The sequence below is a fragment of the Aspergillus glaucus genome, assembly GCF_001890805.1.
Source record: "Aspergillus glaucus CBS 516.65 unplaced genomic scaffold ASPGLscaffold_33, whole genome shotgun sequence".
Lineage (NCBI taxonomy): Eukaryota > Fungi > Ascomycota > Eurotiomycetes > Eurotiales > Aspergillaceae > Aspergillus > Aspergillus glaucus.
The window spans coordinates 42,304-67,832 of NW_019170485.1; the positions used below are offsets into that span (position 1 = coordinate 42,304).

The window sequence follows — 25,529 nt, forward strand, 5'->3', positions numbered from 1 at the left end:
TGCAGATATCTTCAGTTTTGATAAAGGGATCCCGCTTAATTTGTAAAAGAATATATTGCTTATCAGCATCAGAGAGGATCTCTGGCTGTCCAATGCGAGGAGAACTAGTGCCGGTGGAGGACTGATATGTTTGAATGGTGGTTTGAATTGTTGTATACAGTAAATTCATTTCATGCTAAATATCGGCCTTATTCTGGCCTGCAAGGAATCGACCAACTATAATTCCCCGTTGGAAAGGTTCTAATTCCTTTCTATTAGTTCTATTAGAACTAGTAGATCGTAAAGGGGCGCGAGGCATGGTGTAGGTGGTTGAAAAGAGGATGGACAATATCAAGTGGCGCGTCGCGCGATGCGGAATTACGTAGACCTTTGTCAGGTGACTGTATATAGTCTCCTCGAGCTAAGGGCCAAGCAGGCCTTGTTAAGTAATGGCAAGTCGGAGACAATCTGGAAGAGGAGGTCGTCAATCGTACGCATGATTATCGGATTTGCGCCGTCTCTGAAGGAATCGGGGTACACTAGACATGATTAGACGGCACAAATGAAGGCTTTTTGTTGATATGTTCAGTCGAAGAAAAATATACTCGTAATACCAGATTACGTGGATGGATGAACTGTGTTTCTTGTAGGATGCCTGAATCATATGGAAGATAAATCGCATTAACTCTATGAAAGCTATGAAATCTAAACAAGAAACCTACCGTGCTATACCCAGGAATCTGTCAAATTCAATGGAAAAAAAAAAAAAAAAATAGATTTCATCACATCGAAATGACCGACAATATCTTTGTGATCATGGACCACATGCAGGGTCTGTCTCTCGGTCCAGTGGATGATCTTGAGAGACTGGCCTGCATACGTGTAGAAACGCACATACGGGCCGATCACAACAGCCGCATAAATCACATTCATTCCAGACTTGACCTCTAGTCCATTCAACTCACATTTGATTTCCTTTTCAGCTTCGTCCCAGCACATCGCCAGGTCCGAATGGGGTGGGTCCCGGACGTGGACATGGAAGAACGGCGCGCCATGAAGTGGACCACTTGAAATGTCGATAGTTAGAGCGATCAATCCCAATACGAGACCCATTTCTGGAAACAACTCTGGCAGGTCAGTCATCGCGGTTTGCTTGATGGGTTCGGGAAAATAATACTGCAGGATATCGGTCCAGATGTGACAGATCTGGTTGACGGAGTCGCTTGGCTGCACCTTGTGGATCGCCTTTTGCAAGGAAGGATTGTAGTGGTCCTGTAAGTTGTTAGCAGTAGCTTCGATTTTAGGGGATAGTATTACTTACCATGGTTGTAGGGCACTCTGGCTTTGCTGTACTTGCGTTTGATGCACCGACTTTGTAATAGATCAATATAGATGTAGAGGGTTGGAAGATGGGTGGTAGAGAGAACATGATCGTTCTGGTATATGGTTCAAATATATAGACCATACTGAGACATACTAGAAGCGTTCGGCGGCTATTACCTTTTTGTGGTCTCAAATGGTATTGTTCAACAACAAAGACCTACAAGACACATATAAAGCAGACCAGCAGTTCAGATGCGGACATTTCCATTGTTCCACTCCAAATGGAAACAATTCTTGCGATGAATTTTGTCTTGACTTTCCAAAATGTGTCTTAGATTATGCCGATTTTCTGGCATGGAAAGTGACTATCTCATTGATTATCAATTTCTTACACGTTGATGATAGCTCCTTTGCCGTTGGAAAATTATGGGTCGAATGTATCTAACATGAAACCACCACCTAGAGGTTATACACAAAGTCATTGTGCTTGTTCCGTCAACTAAGCGATGCAGAAATCAGCTTACTAGCTATATAGGCACCGGAGAGTCTCACTTCACCAGTGGCTAACCGGCGTCGACCAAGAAAAATACCCGCCATATCGTCCCTGGAGTCTGGAAGTGGAAAATGATTATGATGAATACAGTTTACTTGAAAAAGTAGTTCCACTTGCGAACCACCAGTTCGTTCGCAAAGTTCCATATGATAAAGCATAGCCCTAATCGTCTACAAAATAACCACGACCTTTCCAGCTGATCTTCCCTGTTGGCACAAAGCAACACCCTCGGAGATCTTTTCCAACCCCTTTCCAGTAACCAATGGGACAGGGACAGGCTTCAAAGTTCCATTCTTGAGGGCTTCTGGAACAAAGTGGCCCCAAACGCCTTCGACAATCTCTTTGTTGCTTGGTAGATGAGCAGTGTCGTTCACTAAATTTGTTGTTAGAGCGGCCGTATCCCCCCAGAGGGGGTCCATCTACATAATGGAGTATAATATAGTCACTCACCTCCCACAACCTCGACACCCTCGGGAATATTTGTGAACCCAGCAGGCAGGTTGCTGACGACGCGGCCACCACCGAGACCATTTACTACCTCAGCGCAACCTCTCCAGGTCTTTTCTTCGCCAATAGCGTCTAGTGCACCGAAAAATTGGTAGTGATAGGGACATCGAAGACCCAGAAGTAGAAATTGAGTAATGCTAAATCTAATATTCAACACAAACAGCTTGGTATCCCACCAACATCAAGAAATCAAAACATCCCAAGACTAGCTCCTACATGCATTAATCAAAAAAACAACATAATCCGAAAATAATGTAACAATTCAACCAAACGCCAGAATCCGGTATCTATGCCCTGAAAGTCTCGATGACATGCAAAAATGCAATTATGGTCAGTTCATAATCATCAATCAAAGTTTGCCATAAAAGGCTACAAATCCCGAAGCAAACTCCCCTCCACAAACGGATTTCCCGGGGACATGTCTAGCATGGGTTTCGTAGCGCTGCGGTCACCTGTAGCTACTCTATGGCCGAGTTTCGGTGCACCGTTGGCAGCTTTTTGTGTTGCGGAGCGGGCCAGGAGGCTGTTTGGGATAAATGCATCGTCGGCAGGAGTTGTAGAAGATGCGCGTGACCGGTTGTTTCGGGTGCTGCGGACTGTGTTGGAGCGACTGGGCTTTACGTTGGTGATATCAGCTGCCGGCAACATAGGTTCTTCTGGGATCGGGGATCGCTTCCAGGTCGTGGCGGATGGGATCGCAATAGCACCGCGGGGCAAGTCTGGTGTTGTCGCAGCATCGACCAAGGGCGTTCCTGGCTCGACGGCGACTCCTCTTCCTTTGCGAGCGTGCTGCGGTGGTTCTTGGTAGACAGGAGTCAAATCGACGAGCGGCTTATGGTTTCCTTTGCTCACGGATTGCGAACGTCTAACGAGTCCACTGGCATCGGGACCCTGAGTACTTGTCATTGTGTTTGATCGGCTGCTGGGTTGGCTTTGAGTCTCAGGATACTGACGACGTCCAGCGGCTCCGGATCCAGAAACAAGACCCTGAGGACTGAACACTTCTTCGTATGCCTTCCTATCAATCTCTTCCCGTTCCTGCATCGCACGCTGGCGCATGACATAATTCTGGCCCAAAAGTCCAGTAGGAGAAAACGGAGACTGTTCAATTCCCTGTGCTGTGGCACCGACATTGGTGGTATCAAGGGTGAGTGGCTTTCCCTGAGAAGATTTGGTGCTTCTCCTTCGCGAAAGATGTTGTTTTGCTTTTGAAGACTTCATACGCTCAGGAGATGAGTGTTGTTCCTCGTCGCACTGCTGATCCAGAGGCTCGAATTCGAGCAACGGTTTAAGCGGTTTAGACTGATAGGTCCTTGATCCTGAGGATTCGTCGCTCTGTTGCCGGGAGATTTCTGACAGCGATGCTTCGTCCTTGTTTTGGCCATTACCCAGGATGCTAACCAGGTACCAGCTGCGCCATGCCTGGATGGCTCTGTACCAACCTTCAGCTACCCCCTTGTCGCTCATAGAGAAGAACTGAACATAGTTCTCCGTCGATAGGAACATGCTAGCCTTTTGCTGGCTCTTAACAGCGTAGCAAATCTTCTTCGGTGGCTTCACATTGTTTGACAGCGAACTAAGCGTAGGGGAATAGACATCAAAGTCGGACAAGTGACAGATATTCGTCTGGTCCTGTCCTTGATACTTCTTGGACACTGTCACTTGGCCGTCGGCGCGCAAGGTCACGTAGCGCTTGTCCCATTTCCGAGAACGTTGAGAATGGTAAATGTGGAATGTCGTGTCCGCGGGTTGTTCAACCGGAGCACTCTGCGCCTCCAGCTGATGCAAAGCATCCAAGCTTGCCGCAGGGACTATGATCAATTTGTTGTCCGTGTCGCTGGTCCAAGAATTCATGACATCGCGAACATATTCGTATTTGCGCAGGGGTCGCTCCAGGCCGAACTGAGCGAAACGCTCGATCAAAACAAAAGTCTGGGCATCAATATCGAAGCAATTTTGGGCCGACAGTAGCAGATCCTGCGCTGTGGTCGAAAGCGTGATGGGAAGAAAATTGGATGCCTTTCGGTACTGGACAAGCACCTGTCGCTCCCCCGCGTTGGCTGCGGAAACAGGGACATCCACGCCAGGGAAGGTAGTACCACTTGGATCAGAAGGTTTTGCTGATGCGCCCTCTTTTTCAACCTCACCCTTTGACCGAAACAGTTTCATGGTATCTTTTAATGATCGAAATTTGGTCTCTTTACCAGATTGCTGGCCGTTTGTCGAAGTGACATGGTCGTTCTCATCGGTATGTTTGCGATAACTAGAAGTATCGGTTCTCGATTCCAAAGTTTGTTTAGATGTCGGTCTACTGTCTCCCCCTACCAACCGGCTCATCGCATCTTGTCGGTGTCTTGTACGCGCGACGTTATCCTCTCCATTTCTAGATGTGGTTGCCCTTTCCACTGCTTTCAGATCCATCGGTGGAGTGCACGAGGGTCCATCGGATTTTCCGGGAGCATGGAACGAAGGGATAGGAACCGGGACTGGATGCTGCGCAGTGGGCGATGGTGCAGTGTTTCTCTGGCGTCGATATCGCGACACACTCCTCACCACTCCTTGCTGGTTGGTAGAAATTGGAGAGGTCGGATTAGATGGCACTGGAGGAACGGGAATCGCAGGAATCGCAGGAATCGCTGCTTTCACAGGTTCCTGTTTCTGAGAGGTTGCTCGTCTCACAGAGCGATAGCGGGAGAACTTCATGGGCGGGGGCTGATTTTCGGGTCCTAGACCCATTGGCTGTGCTTCTACCGCCATTGTTCCAGAATGCCCTATATCGACTGACTTCAGGAATAGGCGGATTGAGTCGTGCACAGTATAAAAGGAAGCAAAGTCGTCTCGGGAAGTAGGGCCTGCCCACACCAAATACAAACGAAACAGGAAAATGAGGGGAAGACCAAAATACTAGTCAACAACAGGGCTTGCCACCCCCTAAAAAACGCATGCAGGCCGAGTTCCACAGGCCATCAACCACATCATTCTCTGCAGTCCAAATCAATAATTAACAGGTCATCGGAGGAATAGCAGGACTACTCCGTAATCAAAAGAGGAGCAATGGCCAACAGACGAGTGGTGATCTCGAGCAGTCGAGCCGAAAAAAGGAAATATGGCGCAGTCAGAGAAAGCGCGCACAGTCAGACGGACGGACAATCAACGATGGATAGTGGAGAAGATGGATTTGATCCTGGGTCTGGCGATGGGGGCACTTTTCCGGGCTGCCGATACAATGAGATTGGTCCGGAGTACTATGGAGTAGCAACGAGGAAATCCTGTTTCCGGGAGATGATGACGCTGTCGATGAAATTGCAGTGTCAGTATGTCTTGAGACGAAGGAATGGACGAATAAATGCGTACTGGAAGAAGGAACAGAGCGATTGATCGGGCGTTGAATCTCTGGGGAAGAGCAGATTGGAGTCTGGACCAAAGTGGAGGCCTGCTAATTAAACCTGTCGCACTCACTGTAAGAGTACAGATAGATACATGTAAGCAAATGAATAGCTGCAGAGAGGCTAAGAAGGAGGAGAAGAGCCGAATCACTCTCAAATCTCAAATCTGACTGTCTCTGCGTCTTTTTGTGTTTCTTTTTGCGAATGGCTGAAACCGGAGACCATCACACCCGTCGATCACCTTCCTATTCGGTACTATTTCTGCCACTGACTACCGCCTGCCATATTCCTGTAGGGCAACATTCCTCCGACGATCCCGGCCTACTGCCATCCTACTCCGTACTCCGTATTATCTTCTTCAAAGAACACCTGCGGTCTAGGTACCTCTGTAGCTACATAGTACAGTCGCTACAAAAGAACGTGGCGAATTCAAGAAACGCCACACTGGGGATCTTTCACCACGCTATCGAAGTGTATTCCAGATCTGCCGGCGCTAACTGACACATTCATGCAGGGTCCGCACTCAGTGGTCACTAACGCAATACGGAGTACGGAGCACAGTGTACATACTCTGTGTACGGAGTACGCGACCTCACTTCAGTATACTCCGTATCATCGTGTCAATTGCAGTGCTGCTAGGTCTGGCTATAGCATAGTTTACTGTAGGCTTGTTCTGCATTGCGAACTTCCCTTTTATTTCATCACTGGAGTAAACAATTCGTACAAACGATGCAATATGGTACACGTCAATCCGTTTTTTTCTTTAGAATTCCAGTTTCCGTATCACGAGTCCTGTTTTAGACCAATCTATTTCCTGTAGGCTCCCAGGCTCTTCCGCCTATATCACGTATTAGCTTCCGTATTAGCTTCTGCATTAGCTTCAATTGAAAGGAGAAGGCACGTACCACCACGCAACAAAGTCCATGGTGCTAACATCGATCCCAAGGTCCTTCAGAGCCATGGTCGACAGATGGGTATCATATGGTCTCTGCACAGAAGCATTCGGGTCGTTGCCCTGCTTATTCCGCTCCATTCCCGCTAGCGACAACCCAAGCACCTGCGCCAACTTCTCACAGATTTCGTACTTGGTCATCCGGTCCTCCGACGAAAATTGAAGGATCTTAGGCAACTCCTTGATCTTCTCCTTCTCCTTGACATACTTGATCACAATGTCACGGCACACTCGCGCCACGTCCTCGGTGTTAGTGGGATACCGCTGAGCCCAGTCGTCCATCTTGATACCTGCTTTCTCATCCTGTGCCTTCCACACTGCGTCGATGAGGGTGTTTACGGCGCTTTCGGAGTTGTTGCTGGCAGTTCCGTACAGTACGGGGACACGCAGAACAATACCCAAGCCGGTATCCTTGGTGGCTTCCAAGACTGCTAATTCACCATCGCGCTTCAATTGGCCGTAGAAGTTCGGTGGCTTGGTCTCCGCGTTTGCTCCGTATGGTGCGTCGCCTTCGGTTCCCGGGAAGACGTAGTCTGTCGAGATGTAGATGAGCATGGCGCCACGCGACGAGGTCTGTTCTGCCAGGAGACGTGTAGCATCGACATTGACTCTGCGAGCTTGTTCGGGGTTCTTGTCGCATAGGTCAGGAGAACGGTTTGCGGCACCTGAATCTGTGTTAGAGAAATTCCGCGATGGCCGGGGCGCAACTCAAGCAACTCAGCAACTCAACGTACAATGAATGACGATCTGAGGCCTGTTGTTTGAACCAGTATCAGCAACAGACTTACTACACGCCTCCAACTTCTGATTTTCAATGTCAATAATGACTCACTTAGCCTCGTCCAGGATCGTCTTTACATCTTCGCTCTTTTCCAAATCCGCCTTCAGAATGGTTGGCGGGGCAGCTCTGGTGAAACCCTGGCCGACAGTCAAGCAGCCAGAGTGCTTGAAGGTGTTGAAGACCTGACGGCCAAGGAGACCACTGGCACCAGTAACAAGAACGTTTAGCGACATTTTTAGTGATGTGAGTAGTATGTAGCAATGGTGAAGAAAGGTCGAGAAGAGTGTCCGAAGACGTGGAACTGGGTGAAGACTGATTCCGGCGGCGGCGGGGCATGACGTAACATATCGAGTCCACACCAGCTTCAATGCATTAGGAAAAGACAGAGACAGACAGCAGCTGAACATTCTAGAAAACTTGGTATTCTAGTAGCATCCTGTTATTTCGGTGGTTATTGCAGCAATTGGTAGCTCTGGGCAGCTTGATGCATGTCAGACTACATATATTTTGGCGTACTACGGAGTAGGACCTCTGCATATACAGAACTATATTAGAACTAGAATAGAGAAGCAAGACGATAATATGGTCAATTAAGCTAGTACCATGGTCTCTGTATATTGGGAGGAAAAGACATGAGCAATACAACCAATGGCACAATCGGAATGCCATCGGAGCCCGGATAAAATTCCGGTGAGCGATTACGCTTCTCCAAATCCAAATCTCTGGCCCATTGTGATTCCTGTCCCTCTCGTTCCTCAACCTCCAGACAATGTCCAGCGCTAGGAACCTCTCTCTCGCCGTTCGACGGGCCCGATTGCCCAGATGCCGCTCTTATGCACGCCCTCTTCTATACGTCCCTTCCGTGACACCCGCCCGCGCATTTAGCGTCACCCCCGCTGCACGCAATGCGACCAAGGAGGTCAAACTCACCAGCAACGCCTACCCCAACCTCAAGCGGAATCCCAACTTTGGCGAGGTCTCTGTGGAAGATGTCAAGTTCTTCAAGGAAGTGCTGGGCGCTGAATCCGCGGTGGTTGACGGCGTGACGGCCGACGCAGCGGACGATATCGAACCCTTCAACGGTGACTGGATGCGCAAGTACCGTGGTCAGACGAAGCTGATCCTGAAGCCGCAGAACAAGGAGGAGCTCAGCAAGGTGTTGAAATACTGCAATGACAAGAAGCTGGCGGTTGTCCCGCAGGGTGGCAACACGGGTTTGGTTGGTGGCTCGGTGCCGGTCTTTGATGAGATTGTCATCAACACTTCGCGCATGAACCAAATTCGCTCGTTTGATGCTGCCTCGGGTGTGTTGGTCGCCGATGCCGGTGTCATTCTCGAGGTTGCGGACCAGTACTTGGCGGAGCGCGACTACCTGTTCCCCTTGGACTTGGGCGCGAAGGGTTCGTGCCATATTGGAGGCAACGTCGCGACCAACGCTGGTGGCCTTCGTCTGCTTCGCTACGGAAGTCTTCACGGAAGCGTCCTCGGTCTCGAGGCTGTTCTGGCGGATGGTACGATTGTGGACTCGCTTTCGACTCTGCGCAAGAACAACACCGGATACGATCTCAAGCAGCTGTTCATTGGCGCAGAGGGAACCATTGGTATCATCACCGGTGTGTCGATTCAGTGCCCGCCTCGCCCCAAGGCTGTCAATGTGGCCTACTTTGGTCTTGAGAGCTACGAGCACGTTCAGCGGGCGTTCTTGAAAGCCAAGGGTCAGCTCTCTGAGATTCTGTCCGCCTTTGAGCTGATGGATGGTCGCAGCCAGCACCTGGTCAACCAGTCTACCGGCAACAATTTCCCACTGGAGGGTGACTACCCCTTCTACTGTCTAATTGAGACCAGCGGCTCGAACGGAGAGCACGACATGGCCAAGTTGGAGGCCTTCCTGGAACACATCATGGAAGAGGGCATTGTGGCCGACGGAGTCTTGGCCCAGGACGAGACACAGTTCCAGTCCATCTGGCGCTGGCGTGAGGGTATCACGGAGGCTCTGAGCCACCTTGGTGGTACCTACAAGTACGACGTGTCGATCCCGCTCAATGAACTGTACCAGCTCGTTGAAGACTGCCGCGAGCGTCTTACTCAGATGGGCTTCGTCGGTGACGACGAGTCTAAGCCCGTCCGCGCTGTTGTCGGATACGGTCACATGGGTGACTCCAACCTGCACCTGAACGTTTCCGTCCGGCAATACAACAAGGAGGTCGAGAAGGCTATTGAGCCTTGGGTGTACGAATGGATCCAGAAGCGGAACGGCAGTATCAGCGCTGAGCACGGTCTCGGTCTGGCTAAGAAGGAGTTCATCGGGTACAGCCAGAACGACATTATGCTGAAACTGATGAAGCAGTTGAAGGACTTGTATGATCCGGTGAGTATCCTTTCCCCTTGGTCTGGTCGCACTCGGCTAACTGGTGTAGAACGGCATCATGAACCCGTACAAGTACATCTAGATAAAATCGCGTGTTTCCCTTGTATGTATATACCAATTTCGTTCATAACCAAAAAGCATGACCATCTGTAACCGCAATGAAACAATATCCGAAACATACCTCAGGCATGAAACACCGTGATGTAATGCAGCCTCAGGCACCCGGTTGCCATGCGCTACGGCCGTTGCTCCCGAACCATGGGCAGTGCGGCGGCTGATCCAAGGCCTGCGAGGAGTTCTCTTGTACTACATCCAATAACACACTATTCTTTCCTTTCTTTAATGGTAGCTGCTATTAGCTACACCGACTTCTTATTCTTGTGCTATCCCAACTGGGTACCTTTTGACAACTGGCCGTACCGAGAACCGTTCCACCGGACAGGAGCTAAAGCTGCAAGCGGGCTGCGAGCGCGCGAGTGGGCTGCATTCCTTTGTTGACCGCGTCCACCATTCCTATTCATCCACACCTTTTGATCTCGTTGGGTGATCACCCAGCGTCGCGCACACCATGGCAGACATGGCAAGTCAGTATCAGATGTTGGAGGAGTTGGGAAGTGAGTTTTCCGCCGTCCTTGTTGCGGTGAGCGGTGGTCGCAGGGGCTAACATGAAGGGATTCGAACAGGTGGGAGTTTTGGGACGGTATACAAGGCGATTGATAAAGCTACCGGGGAGATTGTTGCCATTAAACATGTTCGTTTTCCGGCATTCGGTTTAGAGTGATTGGTTTGGCTTTTTGCAGGGACTAACGGCGATAGATCGACCTCGAATCGAGCGAAGACGATATCCACGAAATCCAACAAGAAATTTCCGTCCTGTCGACATGCGCGAGCCCCTACGTGACACAATACAAGGCGAGCTTTCTTCGAGGACACAAGTTATGGATTGTCATGGAGTATCTCGGGGGAGGGTCGTGTCTGGACTTGGTAAATATTGCGGATTCGCCTGTTGATTCAGTGAAGCTGACCCGTCTAGTTAAAACCAGGCGTGTTCAACGAAGTACATGTCGCCATTATCTGCCAGCAATTACTCGAGGGATTGGAATATCTACACAGCGAAGGCAAGATCCACCGGGACGTCAAAGCCGCCAACGTCCTGCTATCGAATGTCGGAAAGGTGAAATTGGCGGACTTCGGTGTCGCAGCACAACTCGTCAACATCAAGTCTCAACGAAATACGTTCGTCGGTACCCCGTTCTGGATGGCGCCCGAGGTAATCGAGCAGGCTGGATACGACTACAAGGCGGATATTTGGTCGTTGGGTATTACCGCCATGGAGATGATCAATGCAGAGCCGCCGCATGCCAGCACACATCCTATGAAGGTGCTTTTCTTGATTCCGAAGGAGCCTGCTCCGCGACTGGAGGGGAGTCAGTACAGCGGTGCTTTCAAGGACTTTATCGCGCAGTGTTTGATCAAGGATCCGGAGCGGAGGCCTAGTGCGAAAGACCTTTTGAGGCATAAGTTTATTCGCAATGCGGGGAGGACAGAGGCGTTGCAGGAATTGATTCAGCGGAAGCAAGATTTTGATGCTGGGAGAGGAGCGACACAGAACGTCAAGTATTATGCGGAGTCGCTGTACGTTGAGCCCATCACCTTTCTCACGGTCATTGTCACTAACACGATTCTCTTTTTTCTAGACATCACGTCGCACAAGATCAAGACGATGACGATGACGACTGGGTATTCGACACCGTCAAGGCACCCACGATGAAGAAACCGAAGCAATCGGTGGAGATCCTACCCGACGAAGACGACCCGTACGAATGGCTAGACGAACCCTCACAGATGATGGACAACCTACATATTTCGACATCACCGTCAATGTCTTTTCAAGACACTCCCAGCCCGACAGTACGACGAACGCCGGCCCCAGATCCGAGTCCATCGTTACGACGAGCCAAGCGAAAGTCCAGTAACAAACAACCGCTTGGTGTGGACTTGAGCTTCGGCAACACCCCGTCTACCGTTCGTCAATTCCGTCGCGTGTCCGATAAAATCCCGAGCGATGCCTCATATAGCCCTCAATATCCCTTGGCTACGGACGAGAACATGAGTCCCAAGACGCTATTCTCCGAATCGAACAGCAAAGAAGCACGGTTGGGTCAACGAGCATATAGCAAGGCCGTGGGATTATCATGTCAGGAGGTTCTGGGGACAACTGCGGATCAAGAAAAGCGCGATGCGATTTCGCGACTCGCAGAGGCTTGGAGTGACCTGGAGATGGTTGACCCTGAGGGTCTATACCATGTCATCCGGGGTATGAATGAAAGACTTGGAAGGTATGTTCACTTTGTTGATGCCGGCATCCGCATACCGCCATTTGGTTTTTATTACAGACAGCTGACAGATCTCCGTCCAGCGACCCGAAATTATCCAGCCTCGTCCCACAAGCTCCACCACCCGAATCTCCCCAGAGACCACGACTCGTCTTGGCCCAGAACAACCCACACCTGAAAAGCCACCGCCGGCGAACGGCATCGCCGGAATCCCCATTACAGCCGGCCCAGCTTGCGGGCCTTCCTGGTCAGCAGATTTCAGGAATGGAGCACACCAAGCAATTATCGGATGTGCTCTACTCTCGCTGGGCGGATGGTCTCCGCAACCGTTGGCCTGCCATTTAACCCTCCTTGTACGCCTATAATCTCGGTCTGCTTCTCGAAAACGTCGAGAAGTTCTTGACTCGTTGTATAAACCACCTGGCGTTCGATTCGGTATATCTTGGTTACTTATTCTCGACCCGATAATGTTTTGTTCGTGCTGAGCCGTGACTAATGGCTCGGTTTAATCGGCTTGTCCGACTTCTTACTTGACTCTCGCTTCTTGGGTTAGCTGCTGGACAACAGCCCTTGATCGAGGACAGACCTTCACTCTCATTTCGATGGATGAACGTCTGGATTAATCTCCCCCTTCCTCTCATTTCACCTTATTGATCGGTTTTCTGGACAAGGGACTGGTGTTTAATTTCCGGTGCGGTACTATATTTTGTGTATTTGATTGTTCCCCTTTCCTGGTTGATAGATTTGTGTATTCCTGGATTACTGTTTTGCACACCAACCTGTGATATAGGTGTTTTGTCCGCTGGACTGTAGGTATGTTCTGATATTGTGTGAATATGATAATACCAGTCTGCAAATAATTTCCTGCATGCACGATCAATCTCCCAGTGAAGGATGGATCTCATTGCATCCTGAAGTAAGGACCATGTCTGATTATGTCTGATAAAAACCTCCGTACCCCGTACAGAGTGCAGAGTGCAGAGTGCAGATTTAATCTCCTATCGATAGTGGACTATGTATAGCTGTCAAGTCAGTCGTAATAAAGCCTAGACCAGTCCAAGACCTCAATTAAACACGGCAATCGGAATAAGTAATCGTAAGCATAATTATTCAGTTTGTGGCGGTTGTCCCCTTTAAACTATGCACTACGGAGTGAACTATGGTTATGACTGTGGCTCACCGCATTATTTGCATTCTGTATACAATTCTCTACACAGCACACTGTACAGTAAACCGATGCCTCAATCTTCTAGAATTATATTCAATTGCAAGGTAGTTATGCTAAAAGCAGCCCCTGAATGTCTGAAACGAGGCCGGCGCTGCTGCAGGCGGAAGGGATGCGCGCTGGTGACCCGCCGGGGGGGCTTTAATTAGGATGGAGGCTTTGGACGGCTGAATATTCTTATCCGTCTTCTCCTATATCTTCGTTGTTGTTTTCTTCATGTTATGAACAATTGCCATCCGTCATCATACATCATTCAGCCACATCCACCATGGAGGAATGTCTGGGAAGGGCCGAGGCCAACCCCGACCTCGACCATGACCGCCACCGCCAGCTGCAGCTGCAGCCACAACAGCTACAACAACAGCAACAGCACGAGCAACAACAACAAGAAGAACAGCGAAAAATCCGCCAACTCAAACGCCAATCTCTCCCTGCCCGACCGCACGCCGCAGCTCGACACAAAAAACGTCTCACGCTGAACTTCCCCATCAATATTCCCCCAGGAGGACTCGGCACCGTCACCGCACCAGCCTCCGCCGTCGAACCCAGTCCGATCCAGACTCCCATGACCCCCTTCTCGCAGACGACGTCTACTACGAGTCCTGCTCTCGGAACGCCACTGCCCCTGGATACGCCGCAGCAGGCAGATGAGGGCACAAACCTGTTGACCGCGATTGCATCACAGGAGCGGAAAGTTCTGGAGCTACGGGAGGAGCTACAACGGGCGGAGACGGAGCTCTCCACGCTGAAGAAACAATGGACGTTGTCGGAAAAGACCAAGAAACGCACGGAAGTCAACCACCATGCGGAACCGTTAATATCGCTGCGGTCCCCCGTTGAAAGTGTCTGTGGTGAGGAACGAGAGTCGCTGCTGCAACAGCATCGCAAGGAGACTGCGACCGCGGATATCGTGCAGTCACAGCAACGCACGAGGGAGTTGGAGAGGAGGAGGAGTATGCGTGTCGCTCCTGCTCCGGGGACTACGATATCGGCGAATGGACGACGGGTGTTTCAGGGTTCACATGCGAGGACATTATCGTTACTTTCTGCGTCGACGGATTCCGGGTTCAGTAGTGGTAAGATATCGCTGTCTGGAAAGTCAATGGAGAGTGAATTTGTGGGGAGGATGCCGCGGTCTGCGACGCTGCCTTCGTCTACTGAGCGGAGTGTGAATGGGGCCTTTGTGCCGACGGAGGAAATGATCACGGAGTGGCGAACGAATATGCCGCCTGCGTCTCGGGCCTCACTGGTGCATACTGGGAAGCAGATGGCTTCGGATTTGAGGGAGGGTTTGTGGACGTTTCTGGAGGATATTCGACAAGCTACCGTGGGCGAGGAGGGGATTAATGCAACGGAGGTGAGAGGGATGTCGCCGGCCGCCATGTCCCGCAAACGAGATTCGACTTCGACTTCGACGTCGCGGAGCAGCAGAGATCGGTTGTCTGTGCATGGGGGAGGAATGTTATCGCGTACTGCATCGTCGTCATCGCGGAGCAGGCGGGCGGGAGCTGAGAGGATTTCTGGTAAAGACACTAAATCGACCGACATCGATTCGTCGTTTTGGAGTGAATTCGGCATTGATACACCTGGGCAGAAGTCCCCGAACGCTCGCGGAGCCTCAAACCCCCGGCCAAACGGGCACCACAACAACCTCGAGGTCTACGATGATGATTGGGATGCTTGGGAGGCTAGTCCCCAGCAGCCGAACAAGATGCACACCCCATCCTCGAGCCGTTCCACGCTGGAATCGAAGCGTGACCAGTCTCCGAGGTCCCAGGCTAGCAGTCCGCGGACGAGTGCTAGGTAGGTTTCGTACATCCCAGATTGGTTTACATTTCTCACTGATGGTGACACAGCTTCGGAGATTGGCGTCCAATTAGCCAGGGCGACTCTGTCCCGGACCCCAGTGTTTCTGATGGCATTCCGTGGCCTGCAATTACCAAGGTGGCACCGTCCAAGCTGAATCGCACCGCATCAAGTCTCATGACCGAATGGGAACAAAGTCTTTCTCCTGATAGGACCCCGGCCAGTCCTACTCTTTCCGAGAAGGAGAATAAGGCGGACTAACTGGTCATTTTCCCTTGGTTTGGGCATTTTCTTCTTTTCTTCTTTTTCCTACTTTCTTTTGTTCTCTTTCCCAAACCTAAACGAGCATTGTGCCAACAGACACGGACACGGACTGAACTTGGACGAGCCAGTATATTGAATAACTGGACCACGACACAAACACGAGACAAGAATCGAATAACGCAGGGCTATGATTGTGACCCGAATACCCTTTACGACGAAGCGTTTGTCTTTACTTCTGCTGCTTTCTTTTACTTTATCTTCTCTTGTGTCTATTATAGACTATCTACTTTTCTCTTCTGATGTGGAATGTTTTGGCATAGCCATTGAATTGTATGTATATTATTTGAATGAATACTTGACAAGTGTACTCTATTCCTATAAGGGTTGTATCGTAGAGTTCGGACTTTTGCCATCTAGAATGACGGCGGAATTTCCCGAAAAGTCACATGACTTCCAACGCTTATGGTACATCTCGCCCGCCGCAAAAAATAAATTTCCGACGATGATTCCGCGGAGAGCTTTATCACGTCTCATTATCTTGTGAACTGCTATACAGACGCTTTCTGTCTGTGATTTACATACGGACAGCGCCTGAATCGCTTTGTCTACACGACTGTCCCCGAGACATCGCAAAACCGACATCAAATCCTACACACTCGACCTCGCCTCCACCTCCCAAATCTACACCATGAGTTTCCCAAACATGACCCCGCCGATGGGCGGCATGGGAGGAGGACCCAACATGCAAGGAATGAGCGACCAGGAACAGATGATGGTCAAGGGCGTACGTTGCAATTGTACATTCGAACTGTGGAGGAAGATAGCTGATGTTGAGGTTCGCAGATGCACGCCGCAATGGAATCCTGCCCATTCAAAACCGTCATGTCCGGCGGCATGGGCTTCGCCCTCGGTGGTGTCTTCGGTCTCTTCATGGCCAGTGTACGTTTCCCATTCATTCCCCTCCCAGTCTAAAGTCAATGCTAATCCACGCCCGCGGTAGATGTCCTACGACTCCCCCCTAACCCCCCAAGGCCGCCAAATTGCCGACCTCCCCTGGCGCCAACAACTCCGCCACGGCTTCAAAGACATGGGAGCGCGCTCCTGGTCGTCCGCCAAGAACTTCGGCATCGTGGGAGCCTTGTACTCGGGCACCGAGTGCTGTATTGAGGGGTTGCGGGCGAAGAACGATCTTACGAACAGTGTCAGCGCGGGGTGTGTTACTGGTGGTATACTGGGTGCGAAGGCTGGGCCGCAGGCGGCGGCTTGGGGGTGTGCAGGTTTTGCGGCGTTTAGTGCGGCGATTGATGCTTATATGCGGATGCCGGGGGATGAGGAGTAACTCTTTTGAGTTAAGTCGGGTTGGCTGTGGGTTGGAAATACATGGGACGGCGTTTGTTGGTTAGCATTATGGCGTTTTGGTGTTTCTTTTGTGTGGGCTATTGATGTGGCCTGCAAAAGTCGTTGTTCTGCTGTGCACATAGACTTGCAATCTCGCAACTCTGCTGTATAATATTAACGCTGTATAGATACATACATGGATGATAAATGGACATTAGACATTCTCCTGCAATTCAAGATCCAATCCACCCTCAAAAGCCCTATTCTGGCTAACAAGAATCTGCGTCCCTCTCCGACTGCCTCTTCTCCCTCTCGATCTGTCTTTCCCAGAACATACTGTAAATCTCTGCTTGCGTCTTGTTGAAATGCATTTGTGCTTCTGCGTGGATTTTGGCGAGTTAGATTTGCGTGTCTGCTTAGATTTGCAGGCAGCACTCCTCGTGCTCTATCCATTGTTTTTGATGCTGGGCGGGGGGGAGGGGGGTAAGCTCTGGTGACTCTGGTGTTGGGGTTGAAAATGGAAACGGAGGAGAGGGTGAGTAATGGTCTGAGCCATTTGCGTGGTCCTCCTCTTCGTCGCCAACGCCATACAAACCGATTTCTTACATATTGGTGCTAGTATTGGCCTCTAGTGGTGATTCTCTGAGCTCGTTGGAATTAGGGCTTGGGGCCACTTGAGAAGGTGGGTGTGACTGTGGTTGCAGGTGGATTGGGTCGTCGTCTTCGTTTTCCTCGCCTGTACCTTGCATATCGGCATCTTGCATGTTGATGTTGTTGTGCGGTGGCCCATTTGGATCTCGTTGTAATGTTCTGTGCTCGTTGAGATCAAGGCTCGGAGCCATTTGAGATCGTGAAGGAGACTCTGGTTTCACGTGGACTGGAATGGAAGTAGTTTAAGACTGTGTAGGTAGATGTAGCGGTCCTGGTACGGGGTTGGACTCGGGAGCAACTTGCGACTGTAAAACCGATGATGAAACTGGTTGTGGCAGTGGTTCAGACCGGGACTGGGCTTGATCTTGACCTTGAAATTGAAACTGTGCCGCCTTGATAGAAACAGAAGCCACCTGGTAATCATCTGACGTGAACAAAGAGTACTCTGATTTTGGATTCTAGTACTTGAGCTGGTTGATCTGGTTATATGGACCGGAGTGCTTTTCTTCAAAACGTTCCAGGATGCGGTCCAGTCCGATCTGGGTTTGTGGTGCAGCTGTGGAAGATTGAACTGTATAGCGTAACTAGTATATAAAATCGATAAAATTCCTTTCTAAACTAGGTAGCTTCTCAACGAGAATATTAAATCTGGGAAAGATACGAAGAAGAAAAAGACATCCAGTGAGACAAAGGGAAATATTTACTATGTGGTAATTTAGGGCTCTGCTGTTTGTCTGCGTTCCTCTTGGATGAAATATTGTATGTACAAAATGAATACGAGCTTAGAATTTCTCAGCTGTCTCATGCTTGAATACACACAACTTACCAATTCAAATAGCTTACCCCCATTCCCAAGGTCTTTTGGTGCTACCAAATTTAACTTCAGTATCTTGAATTCCACAAAACCAATAACCTTGAAAGGCTCTATGACTCTGATTTGCTCACAAGTGCGGTTGTGGCAACATTCTCACCATGTTGAAGTTTAGTTGGCTCTACCTTGATACCACTTGGAGGGGGGCCAACTGCTGCAGCACGCCTCCGAGTATCAAACCTCTTTTGGGTAAGAGATGGGCCGTACTCAGAGACCTTCTGTGGGATACTCACGGGAATGGTTTTGGTCCATCGGGAGTAAAGATCGTCTGGGAGCATCTTCTTTCCCTCGATCTTCTTGATCATCAGTTTATCTTTCAGAAGATCGTAATAAATGGTAGAACTCCCATCCCAATTTCTGGTCACTAGAAGGATGCGGATTGATGAGTGTAACGAGTCTCTTGATATATCATCTTGGTGGGTTTGCTCCCAATCTTTCACTGCGGCAGTCATATCTTCCACTTTCGGCGTCGAGAATTTTCCACGTTGGTGATAAGCACGGATGAGCTTGGGCGTCTGCGAAACCCTGAGCTGAGGCGCAACTTTTTGCAGCTTCAGAAGTTTGTGGAAAACCCGAGTTTTGATCTCTAAGGTCGATTCCCGTGGCACTACCCGACCTTCCCTCTTGGTGGTCAACTTAGACTGAACGAAGGTCTCATCTGTGGAGGTGGTATCCAGCGAGAGGGACAATGTTGCTAACATGTTTGCAAGATTGTTCCGTGTCGACTCATCATCCTTTACAACAGGCTCCAAATTACCACAAAAGCCGTCTGTCCCATGGCGCACGAGGAAACTCAGACCTCCCAGTCGGTACGAAACTATGCGGTGGTGCCCAGTGCTGCCTTTAACCTGAGTGATCGTGGATGCTTTCTCGAATTCATGACCAAAGCCCCGGAATTCGCCTGGCCCAGTCACTTCGTAGGTGGCGGTCTCCTCACGGCAGAATATTGCGGTCTGAGCGGTCATTTCCACCTGGATGGTGAATGGATCGAGCCCTTTTCTGGTCAAAGTGGGATTTATAAACGACAGAAGCTTACCAATGTTGTTTCGGTTGGTCACGACGTTGATTGAGTTTATGTCGAATGAGGGTTGCTCAATGTAGAGGGAGCGGAATAACGGCTCCAGAGGACTATCGGGATGACGAGCAGCATTTTGAGCAATATAAACAAGGCCGCTATCCTTTTTGGGCCGTTGTGAAGCAGACCACTGAGCTGAACTGCCTGGGACAGCGATGGTGGGTGTGGATGCTTCAATTCAGTTATAGGAAGCCAGGTGCTTCACATCAGTAATGATGGCTTCGGCTGGAGCGGAGGGCTCGATGCCGAGGCGGGAGACCTCCACGAGCTCGTCGGAGGTTGCTTTGGGGTCTGGCATTCTATGAATTTAGTAGCCTGAGAATAGGAGGTATGGCAATATCGGTTTGCTTGAGCCATGGAAGAGGGGGTGTAACCACATAATAAGCCACCGGGCCGTGAAGTCTACTCTAAGGAGTCTGTAAGCTTCCAGACCACTTAATCTCTGTAATCTGCAGATCTGTTGGAAGCCAAACAAATCACATTTGAACGCGTTTTGAGCGGTAGTAAGCAGCCTCGCATTGCATGCTGCCACGCTAATGTGACATAAGTACATCTTGGTGGTTTCTCGTCGTAGACTCTGTCTCCGTTCCCCCTTGAGACTTTCACCTGTTTCTTGTACTACTCTGAAATGTTCTGGGAGTGCTCTGGGAGCGTCCCAAAGCGAGCTGGGGCTTTATGGTGCCTGTCTTGGAGCGTCAAAGAACGCTCTCTGACCACCACTCAGGGATCAATGACGTGAGATCCCTGTAGAAGCAGCAGGGCCCGTAATGAGTAATTCGGAGCTCGCAGAGTACTGTTTGGTTAAGTCGCGTGAGCTGTGTACTTATACTAATTAGAATAAGTGTACTACTTATTCTAATCGGTAGAAAGTGACAGGCATGTATATAATATGTTAGGTATATTATGGTTGCCCTAACACTGGTCTGAGTAGCAGAGTAGATGAATGGTTGAACAATCACGTTGATAAGCTATATTCTTGGCTTATTATCATAAATATCTCCTGTCTTTCGTGACTATACACCTGGCCGGCAATACTAGAGCCTTGGAGTAGCACTTCAAATGTGCGAAATATATATTCTCGCACGACAAGCTTCAGTCTAGTTTTGATGAAGATGTCGGGTGAAAGAAATTTTTGTATTTACGTGCTCTAATGACTCGCCACTACTCAATCCTCCAGAGCTGGACATAACACTTCGCTGGCTTATGCGCAACCGCATCAAGTCCACCATAGCCAGATATCTCCTCTGGACATGGCAGCATCTCGAAATTCCAAACCAGCGTGGTCAGCAAAATCCGGAACTTGACGTACGCCAATCGACGTCCAAAACACGCTCGGAGTCCTAGGCCGGAGGGAATATTTGGTCCGGCCTGACTGTCAAATGCGACGTCGTCTCCGTTGCATACAAGTCATCGCCCAGGGTTGAACAAAGCGATGTCCTCGTCGTCCCAGGCACGGAATTGGCTTGCGACCGCGTGCTTCGCTTACTCTCGTTGATATCCAGGGTCGGAGAGTGCATGTTGGGTCCATTGTGCAGGAAGAACAGCATGGTCCCCTTGGGGATGTGGTCGCCAAGAAGGACGGTGCCTTAAATAGCCTCGCGGTCGCCACTGGGTACTGTGACGCCGCAGTGGAGGATTTCCTCCATGTCACAAAGTCATCCGTTGTTGACACCTCTCGCACCATACCGGAGGTATCGCCCAGTAGATTATTGGCAGCGTCGGATACCCGGGAGGGCCCATGGTAACGGTAAATGCAACGACGGTAACTATCGACAACATGGTGAGTCATTGACTGTAGAAATGGGCAATCTGATGTTAGACGGGAATGCCGGTCTTCTCAGTCTAAAGCCCCCCGAAATAAGCCCCGAGAGGTTGAAAAGGCCCCGATGTGGGCTTTGGTAGGGCCCAAGCTAGGCCCACAGATCCGAGATTAGCGTCAATCGGGCCGTCGTAAGGGTCCACCAACTCCACATAGGGCGAGCATGTACAGTACAGCGTTACTGTACTATGTAGGATCATAAGAAGTAAACAGACTATTGAACATAGTCAAAAATACGAGGGTCATGTGATCTCAACAGCAGATTTGGCCCCGGGCCAATCACAGCGCGGCTAGATAGACCGCCCTAAGCGTTGAGCCCCCAACGATCCCTACTATGAGTCTATGACTCTGGAGTACTTTTACTGCTGTCTATTTTCTCTTCTCTCTCTTCTCTCTACCATGATCTCTCGTCTACAGACGCCATGACGGGCAAAGTTCACATCGCAGACACCCCCCTCACTCGCGGTAACTGGCACAAACATGTCAATTGGCTCAACACCTTTTTCATCCTGGGAATTCCCCTGTACGGTTGCATCCAGGCCTTCTGGGTGCCGCTGAGGCTCAACACTGCTATCTGGGCTGTTCTCTACTATTTCTTCACTGGATTGGGCATCACAGCTGGTATGTACCCTGAGAGCACAAGAGAGATGATTCAATCCCCTGACTGTCAACTAGGATATCACCGTCTATGGGCTCACTGTTCCTATTCCGCGACTCTTCCCCTACGAATTTGGCTTGCGGCTGTCGGTGGTGGCTCGGTTCAAGGCTCAATTCGCTGGTGGGCACGTGGCCACCGGGCTCATCATCGTTACACGGACACGGAAAAGGATCCCTACTCGGTTCGGAAGGGCTTCCTCTACTCGCATCTCGGTTGGATGGTCATGAAACAGAACCCCAAGCGGATTGGACGTACGGACATTTCTGATCTCAACGAGGATCCGGTTGTGGTCTGGCAGCACCGAAACTACATCAAAGTGGTCTTTACAATGGGTCTGGTCTTCCCCATGCTGGTGGCAGGGCTTAGCTGGGGTGACTGGTGGGGTGGTTTCATCTACGCAGGCATTTTGCGTGTCTTCTTTGTTCAGCAAGCCACCTTCTGTGTCAACTCATTGGCTCACTGGCTTGGAGACCAGCCGTTTGATGACCGGAATTCTCCCAGAGACCATGTCTTCACTGCGCTGGCTACTCTGGGTGAGGGATATCATAACTTCCATCATGAGTTCCCATCGGACTACCGCAATGCGATTGAATGGCATCAATATGATCCCACCAAATGGTCCATCTGGGTGTGGAAGCAGCTTGGCCTGGCCTACAACCTGAAGCAGTTCCGCGCCAATGAAATCGAAAAGGGCCGCATCCAACAACTTCAGAAGAAGGTCGATCAGAATCGCGCTCAACTCGACTGGGGCATTCCCTTGGACCAGTTGCCCATCATGGAATGGGACGACTACGAGGAGCAGGCCAAGAGCGGCGGTCGTGCTTTGGTGGTTATTGCCGGCGTTGTTCACGATGTCACCGACTTTGTCAAGGATCACCCTGGCGGCAAGGCTATGATTAACTCCGGCATTGGCAAGGATGCAACGGCCATGTTTAATGGTGGTATCTATTACCATTCCAATGCGGCTCACAACTTGCTGTCTACCATGCGTGTTGGCGTTATTCGTGGCGGTAGTGAGGTTGAGGTCTGGAAACGCAACCAAGCCGAGGGCAACAAGTACATTCACGATGAATCCGGCCAACACATTACTCGTGCTGGTGAACAGGTCACCAAGACGCCGACACCTATTCCGACTGCGGATGTCGCATGATCTTCACTTCTGTATTCTATTTAACGGTTCTAACGCATTTATGGCGGTTTCAAATGGGTTCAAATTCGGATTTTCGGGAGTTGGGGCTTAACCATGTATTTATCGAAGAAAATTTCCTATAGCTTTCGCTGCATATTTTACTTCATGTGAAATAAGTCGTTGATTAGACATTCAAGTCTACAATACCTGCCATAACTTTGTACATTGGACTTTTTGTGCCATACACTCAAGAACAGCATTTAGTACTGTGCGAGCTGAATATATAACATTCGCCCGGCACTAGTCGCCTCCCTGTTTTGGCTAGTTGTTTCCTCTCTGCCCTTGGTTTCTGATTGGGATGTTAAGTTCCCAAAGGGAGGGAGTACACAAGAAAGAGAGGAACAAAAGATGAGAGAAGGAAATAAATAAATAAATAAATAAATAAATAACAAAGACAAGACAGGGCTTCGAACCAGAACCGCTGCGGCCTGCGGGATCAACCATAATGTCCACCGTACAACATTAATATGGCCATTACCACTATGGGAAGCGCAGACCACTGGACCATCTTGTCGTAGGCTGTTTAGACATATATACGCTGTGATGGACTATAACCCTACTTTGGTTATGCACCAATTCCTGATAGAGGGCATCAGCATGCCAGGCAGCCTCGTTCTATTCAAATGCTCCAGTATCCTTGAATTGGACTGCCACTTGATAGACGACACCCGGGGTACTTTTACGCCATGAATCCAAGGCTCTGGAAGCACGCCTGGCACCGGACAATCATTGTAGGACCATTCTCTGGTTGCAGATATCGCCTGGCTGACGTATTCATGGTAACGGCTCTGGATAGAACTCCATCCAGTTCTCTAATTTCTGTGGCTTGTGCTTTGTCCATCGTCTGTGGCATGTCTGAGCCAGACTATAACGTGGCAAAGGTAAGCATTGTGGCCTTCTGCATTTGATTTGCGGTGCACTTATGAAATGCAGCCAGGCTCTACTGCCCTTGTTGTTACATGGAGCACACTCCACAAAAATGGTGGAAGCCGCTGCGTTTGGTGCCAAACTTTATAATAGCCTCAAGGTGCGAGTTTCAAGGCGTGTTGTAGCAATGGCTTATGGCATTTGCAGAATACGTTCGATCCTCTTTAAATTGCTAGGACTCCGTCGGCGCGTCTGCGTATGTTCTTCTGAGGGGACGTTATCGTCTGCAACTTTTAGGTTCCGTTCGACACGGCAAGTACTGTGTGCTGACGATTTTATTATGAAAAGAATCTGTTTATAGAAAATGATTCAAGACCTGCGACTTGCTCTTGGAGGACCGTCTCCCCGTTTATGTAGACTGCCGTTTTATCGAGGACGACTGTCTCGCTCCACCCACTCTCGACCACGGAAATAAATCGTTGGTACCTAGCTCTGAGCATAGCACAAGACCAACCATACCGTTCGCGTCTTATTTGGTCAGTTCATCGGAAGACCACACCAGAGCATACCGTCCCAAAGGCGCTGCGGCGCTGTCTCAACAGACAGAAATCACTTGCACCTCTGCCTTCATTGAGAGAAGATCTCACAGAAACGATGCAAACGATTTCAACTGACGTTCAATGCAGCTTCGATGCCGAGGTATCAAGTAACACGACAACAACACACTTGCTATTGACATCTTTCTCAATTTTGTATGGATAGCGCATGGCCTGTCTCAATGCCAGAGACCTCACGAGGGTCTTCTGCCCCATTGAGCAATTGTCTTGCTTGATAAAAGTAAAAGGTCGCGGCCGGCCTTGTCTTGAGGAGAAGTCCTTTTCGGGCTATGAGTGTGTGTCCACCGTTCGACATCAAGTCTCCAGCCAAATCGTCGAAATTCTGATCGACTTTCGAGCGAGTGACTGCTCGGAGAAATTCTCCGGGTTTTCTATGGACTCTAAAGACTATTGGCTTATTTCATCTCATCACAAAGGAGAGAAATGAAAGGATTATACCAAAGTATCTCTGTGATATTGCTGTTTTTACGGCATTTATCCGTGTTGCAAGTCCATAGATTGCTGAAAACTTGTCCTTGGTCTCGTTTCGACGTCACGGAGCCATACAAGGGTGCACACTAAAAGGAGCAAGTTCGGGTCCCCAGATACAAAACAGTCCCCTAAGGGTGTGACGGCTCAACGCCGCATCAACGGCTTAACGCTGCGTCAACAACTGACACAGACAAACGACACCAACACGCCAGACAAGACATTAGTGATGCCAAACAAACGCCTATAAAACCCCTTCTTCCTCTAGATAGATTTCGTCTTCTTCTTTTCCTCTCCAGATTTAATATTCTCGTCGATGGCTGCACTAGTTTAGATAGGAATATCAATTCGTTAATATCTACTGGTCCGAGCCCGTGACATAATATCGAATTTCGCCTTTTCTTTTCAACACGCCTACCTTGTTGGTTCGATCCAGCGATCGTGGAGCCATAGTATTGCGTCCCCCACACCAACCGACTGAACGAATCAAAGCGAT

The 25,529-nt window shown here is 49.8% G+C and overlaps 9 protein-coding genes across 9 annotated transcripts; 5 read left to right on the top strand and 4 right to left on the bottom strand.

The window, feature by feature from the left end:
• Positions 1 to 372: 372 nt before the first annotated feature.
• Positions 373 to 1,408, bottom strand: ASPGLDRAFT_40080 (uncharacterized protein; the record flags this gene model as incomplete). Its single annotated transcript, XM_022545171.1, has 3 exons — positions 373 to 518; positions 777 to 1,251; positions 1,301 to 1,408. 3 exons carry the CDS (start codon positions 1,406 to 1,408, stop codon positions 373 to 375), a joined length of 729 nt encoding a protein of 242 aa, XP_022395910.1.
• A 617-nt stretch (positions 1,409 to 2,025) lies between these two features.
• Positions 2,026 to 5,119, bottom strand: ASPGLDRAFT_40081 (uncharacterized protein; the record flags this gene model as incomplete). Its single annotated transcript, XM_022545172.1, has 3 exons — positions 2,026 to 2,228; positions 2,306 to 2,499; positions 2,736 to 5,119. The coding sequence occupies 3 exons, from the start codon at positions 5,117 to 5,119 to the stop codon at positions 2,026 to 2,028; spliced, it is 2,781 nt and encodes a 926-aa protein (XP_022395911.1).
• A 1,297-nt stretch (positions 5,120 to 6,416) lies between these two features.
• ASPGLDRAFT_52827 (dTDP-4-dehydrorhamnose reductase family protein) lies at positions 6,417 to 7,731 on the bottom strand. The gene is made up of 4 exons (XM_022547845.1): positions 7,533 to 7,731; positions 7,435 to 7,454; positions 6,654 to 7,365; positions 6,417 to 6,586 (listed from the first exon to the last, which is right to left on the bottom strand). Exons 1-4 carry the CDS (start codon positions 7,712 to 7,714, stop codon positions 6,556 to 6,558), a joined length of 945 nt encoding a protein of 314 aa, XP_022395912.1. The 5' UTR covers positions 7,715 to 7,731; the 3' UTR covers positions 6,417 to 6,555.
• Positions 7,732 to 8,241: 510 nt separating this feature from the next.
• On the top strand, positions 8,242 to 10,050 carry ASPGLDRAFT_52830 (FAD-binding oxidoreductase). Its single transcript, XM_022547846.1, has 2 exons — positions 8,242 to 9,849; positions 9,899 to 10,050. Exons 1-2 carry the CDS (start codon positions 8,251 to 8,253, stop codon positions 9,929 to 9,931), a joined length of 1,632 nt encoding a protein of 543 aa, XP_022395913.1. The 5' UTR covers positions 8,242 to 8,250; the 3' UTR covers positions 9,932 to 10,050.
• A 124-nt stretch (positions 10,051 to 10,174) lies between these two features.
• On the top strand, positions 10,175 to 12,681 carry ASPGLDRAFT_1058879 (STE20 family serine/threonine-protein kinase). The gene is made up of 6 exons (XM_022539500.1): positions 10,175 to 10,463; positions 10,533 to 10,600; positions 10,666 to 10,833; positions 10,883 to 11,484; positions 11,547 to 12,188; positions 12,269 to 12,681. The coding sequence occupies exons 1-6, from the start codon at positions 10,418 to 10,420 to the stop codon at positions 12,528 to 12,530; spliced, it is 1,788 nt and encodes a 595-aa protein (XP_022395914.1). The 5' UTR covers positions 10,175 to 10,417; the 3' UTR covers positions 12,531 to 12,681.
• A 997-nt stretch (positions 12,682 to 13,678) lies between these two features.
• Positions 13,679 to 15,477, top strand: ASPGLDRAFT_137339 (uncharacterized protein; the record flags this gene model as incomplete). Its single annotated transcript, XM_022541522.1, has 2 exons — positions 13,679 to 15,213; positions 15,267 to 15,477. 2 exons carry the CDS (start codon positions 13,679 to 13,681, stop codon positions 15,475 to 15,477), a joined length of 1,746 nt encoding a protein of 581 aa, XP_022395915.1.
• A 598-nt stretch (positions 15,478 to 16,075) lies between these two features.
• ASPGLDRAFT_52836 (translocation channel protein TIM22) lies at positions 16,076 to 17,048 on the top strand. The gene is made up of 3 exons (XM_022547847.1): positions 16,076 to 16,264; positions 16,324 to 16,419; positions 16,481 to 17,048. The coding sequence occupies exons 1-3, from the start codon at positions 16,184 to 16,186 to the stop codon at positions 16,817 to 16,819; spliced, it is 516 nt and encodes a 171-aa protein (XP_022395916.1). The 5' UTR covers positions 16,076 to 16,183; the 3' UTR covers positions 16,820 to 17,048.
• Positions 17,049 to 18,113: 1,065 nt separating this feature from the next.
• ASPGLDRAFT_77729 (uncharacterized protein) lies at positions 18,114 to 19,968 on the bottom strand (the record flags this gene model as incomplete). Its single annotated transcript, XM_022549914.1, has 3 exons — positions 18,114 to 18,275; positions 18,574 to 19,586; positions 19,896 to 19,968. 3 exons carry the CDS (start codon positions 19,966 to 19,968, stop codon positions 18,252 to 18,254), a joined length of 1,110 nt encoding a protein of 369 aa, XP_022395917.1. The 3' UTR covers positions 18,114 to 18,251.
• A 1,688-nt stretch (positions 19,969 to 21,656) lies between these two features.
• ASPGLDRAFT_61964 (acyl-CoA desaturase) lies at positions 21,657 to 23,090 on the top strand (the record flags this gene model as incomplete). The annotated part of the gene is made up of 2 exons (XM_022548500.1): positions 21,657 to 21,855; positions 21,910 to 23,090. The coding sequence occupies 2 exons, from the start codon at positions 21,657 to 21,659 to the stop codon at positions 23,040 to 23,042; spliced, it is 1,332 nt and encodes a 443-aa protein (XP_022395918.1). The 3' UTR covers positions 23,043 to 23,090.
• Positions 23,091 to 25,529: the final 2,439 nt, after the last annotated feature.

Excerpts from the sequence above, each read along its gene's own strand:
- ASPGLDRAFT_52836 (XM_022547847.1), top strand. The coding sequence starts at position 16,184 with ATGACCCCGCCGATGGGCGGCATGGGAGGAGGACCCAACATGCAAGGA. Across the intron at positions 16,265-16,323 it reads AACAGATGATGGTCAAGGGC|ATGCACGCCGCAATGGAATC; the intron begins GTACGTTGCAAT and ends TGAGGTTCGCAG. Across the intron at positions 16,420-16,480 it reads TCGGTCTCTTCATGGCCAGT|ATGTCCTACGACTCCCCCCT; the intron begins GTACGTTTCCCA and ends CGCCCGCGGTAG.
- ASPGLDRAFT_52830 (XM_022547846.1), top strand. The coding sequence starts at position 8,251 with ATGTCCAGCGCTAGGAACCTCTCTCTCGCCGTTCGACGGGCCCGATTG. Across the intron at positions 9,850-9,898 it reads TGAAGGACTTGTATGATCCG|AACGGCATCATGAACCCGTA; the intron begins GTGAGTATCCTT and ends TAACTGGTGTAG.
- ASPGLDRAFT_1058879 (XM_022539500.1), top strand. The coding sequence starts at position 10,418 with ATGGCAGACATGGCAAGTCAGTATCAGATGTTGGAGGAGTTGGGAA. Across the intron at positions 11,485-11,546 it reads AAGTATTATGCGGAGTCGCT|ACATCACGTCGCACAAGATC; the intron begins GTACGTTGAGCC and ends TCTTTTTTCTAG. Across the intron at positions 12,189-12,268 it reads ATGAATGAAAGACTTGGAAG|CGACCCGAAATTATCCAGCC; the intron begins GTATGTTCACTT and ends ATCTCCGTCCAG.
- ASPGLDRAFT_52827 (XM_022547845.1), bottom strand. The coding sequence starts at position 7,714 with ATGTCGCTAAACGTTCTTGTTACTGGTGCCAGTGGTCTCCTTGGCCGT. Across the intron at positions 7,366-7,434 it reads GCCTCAGATCGTCATTCATT|GTGCCGCAAACCGTTCTCCT; the intron begins GTACGTTGAGTT and ends ACACAGATTCAG. Across the intron at positions 6,587-6,653 it reads ATGGACTTTGTTGCGTGGTG|GCGGAAGAGCCTGGGAGCCT; the intron begins GTACGTGCCTTC and ends TACGTGATATAG.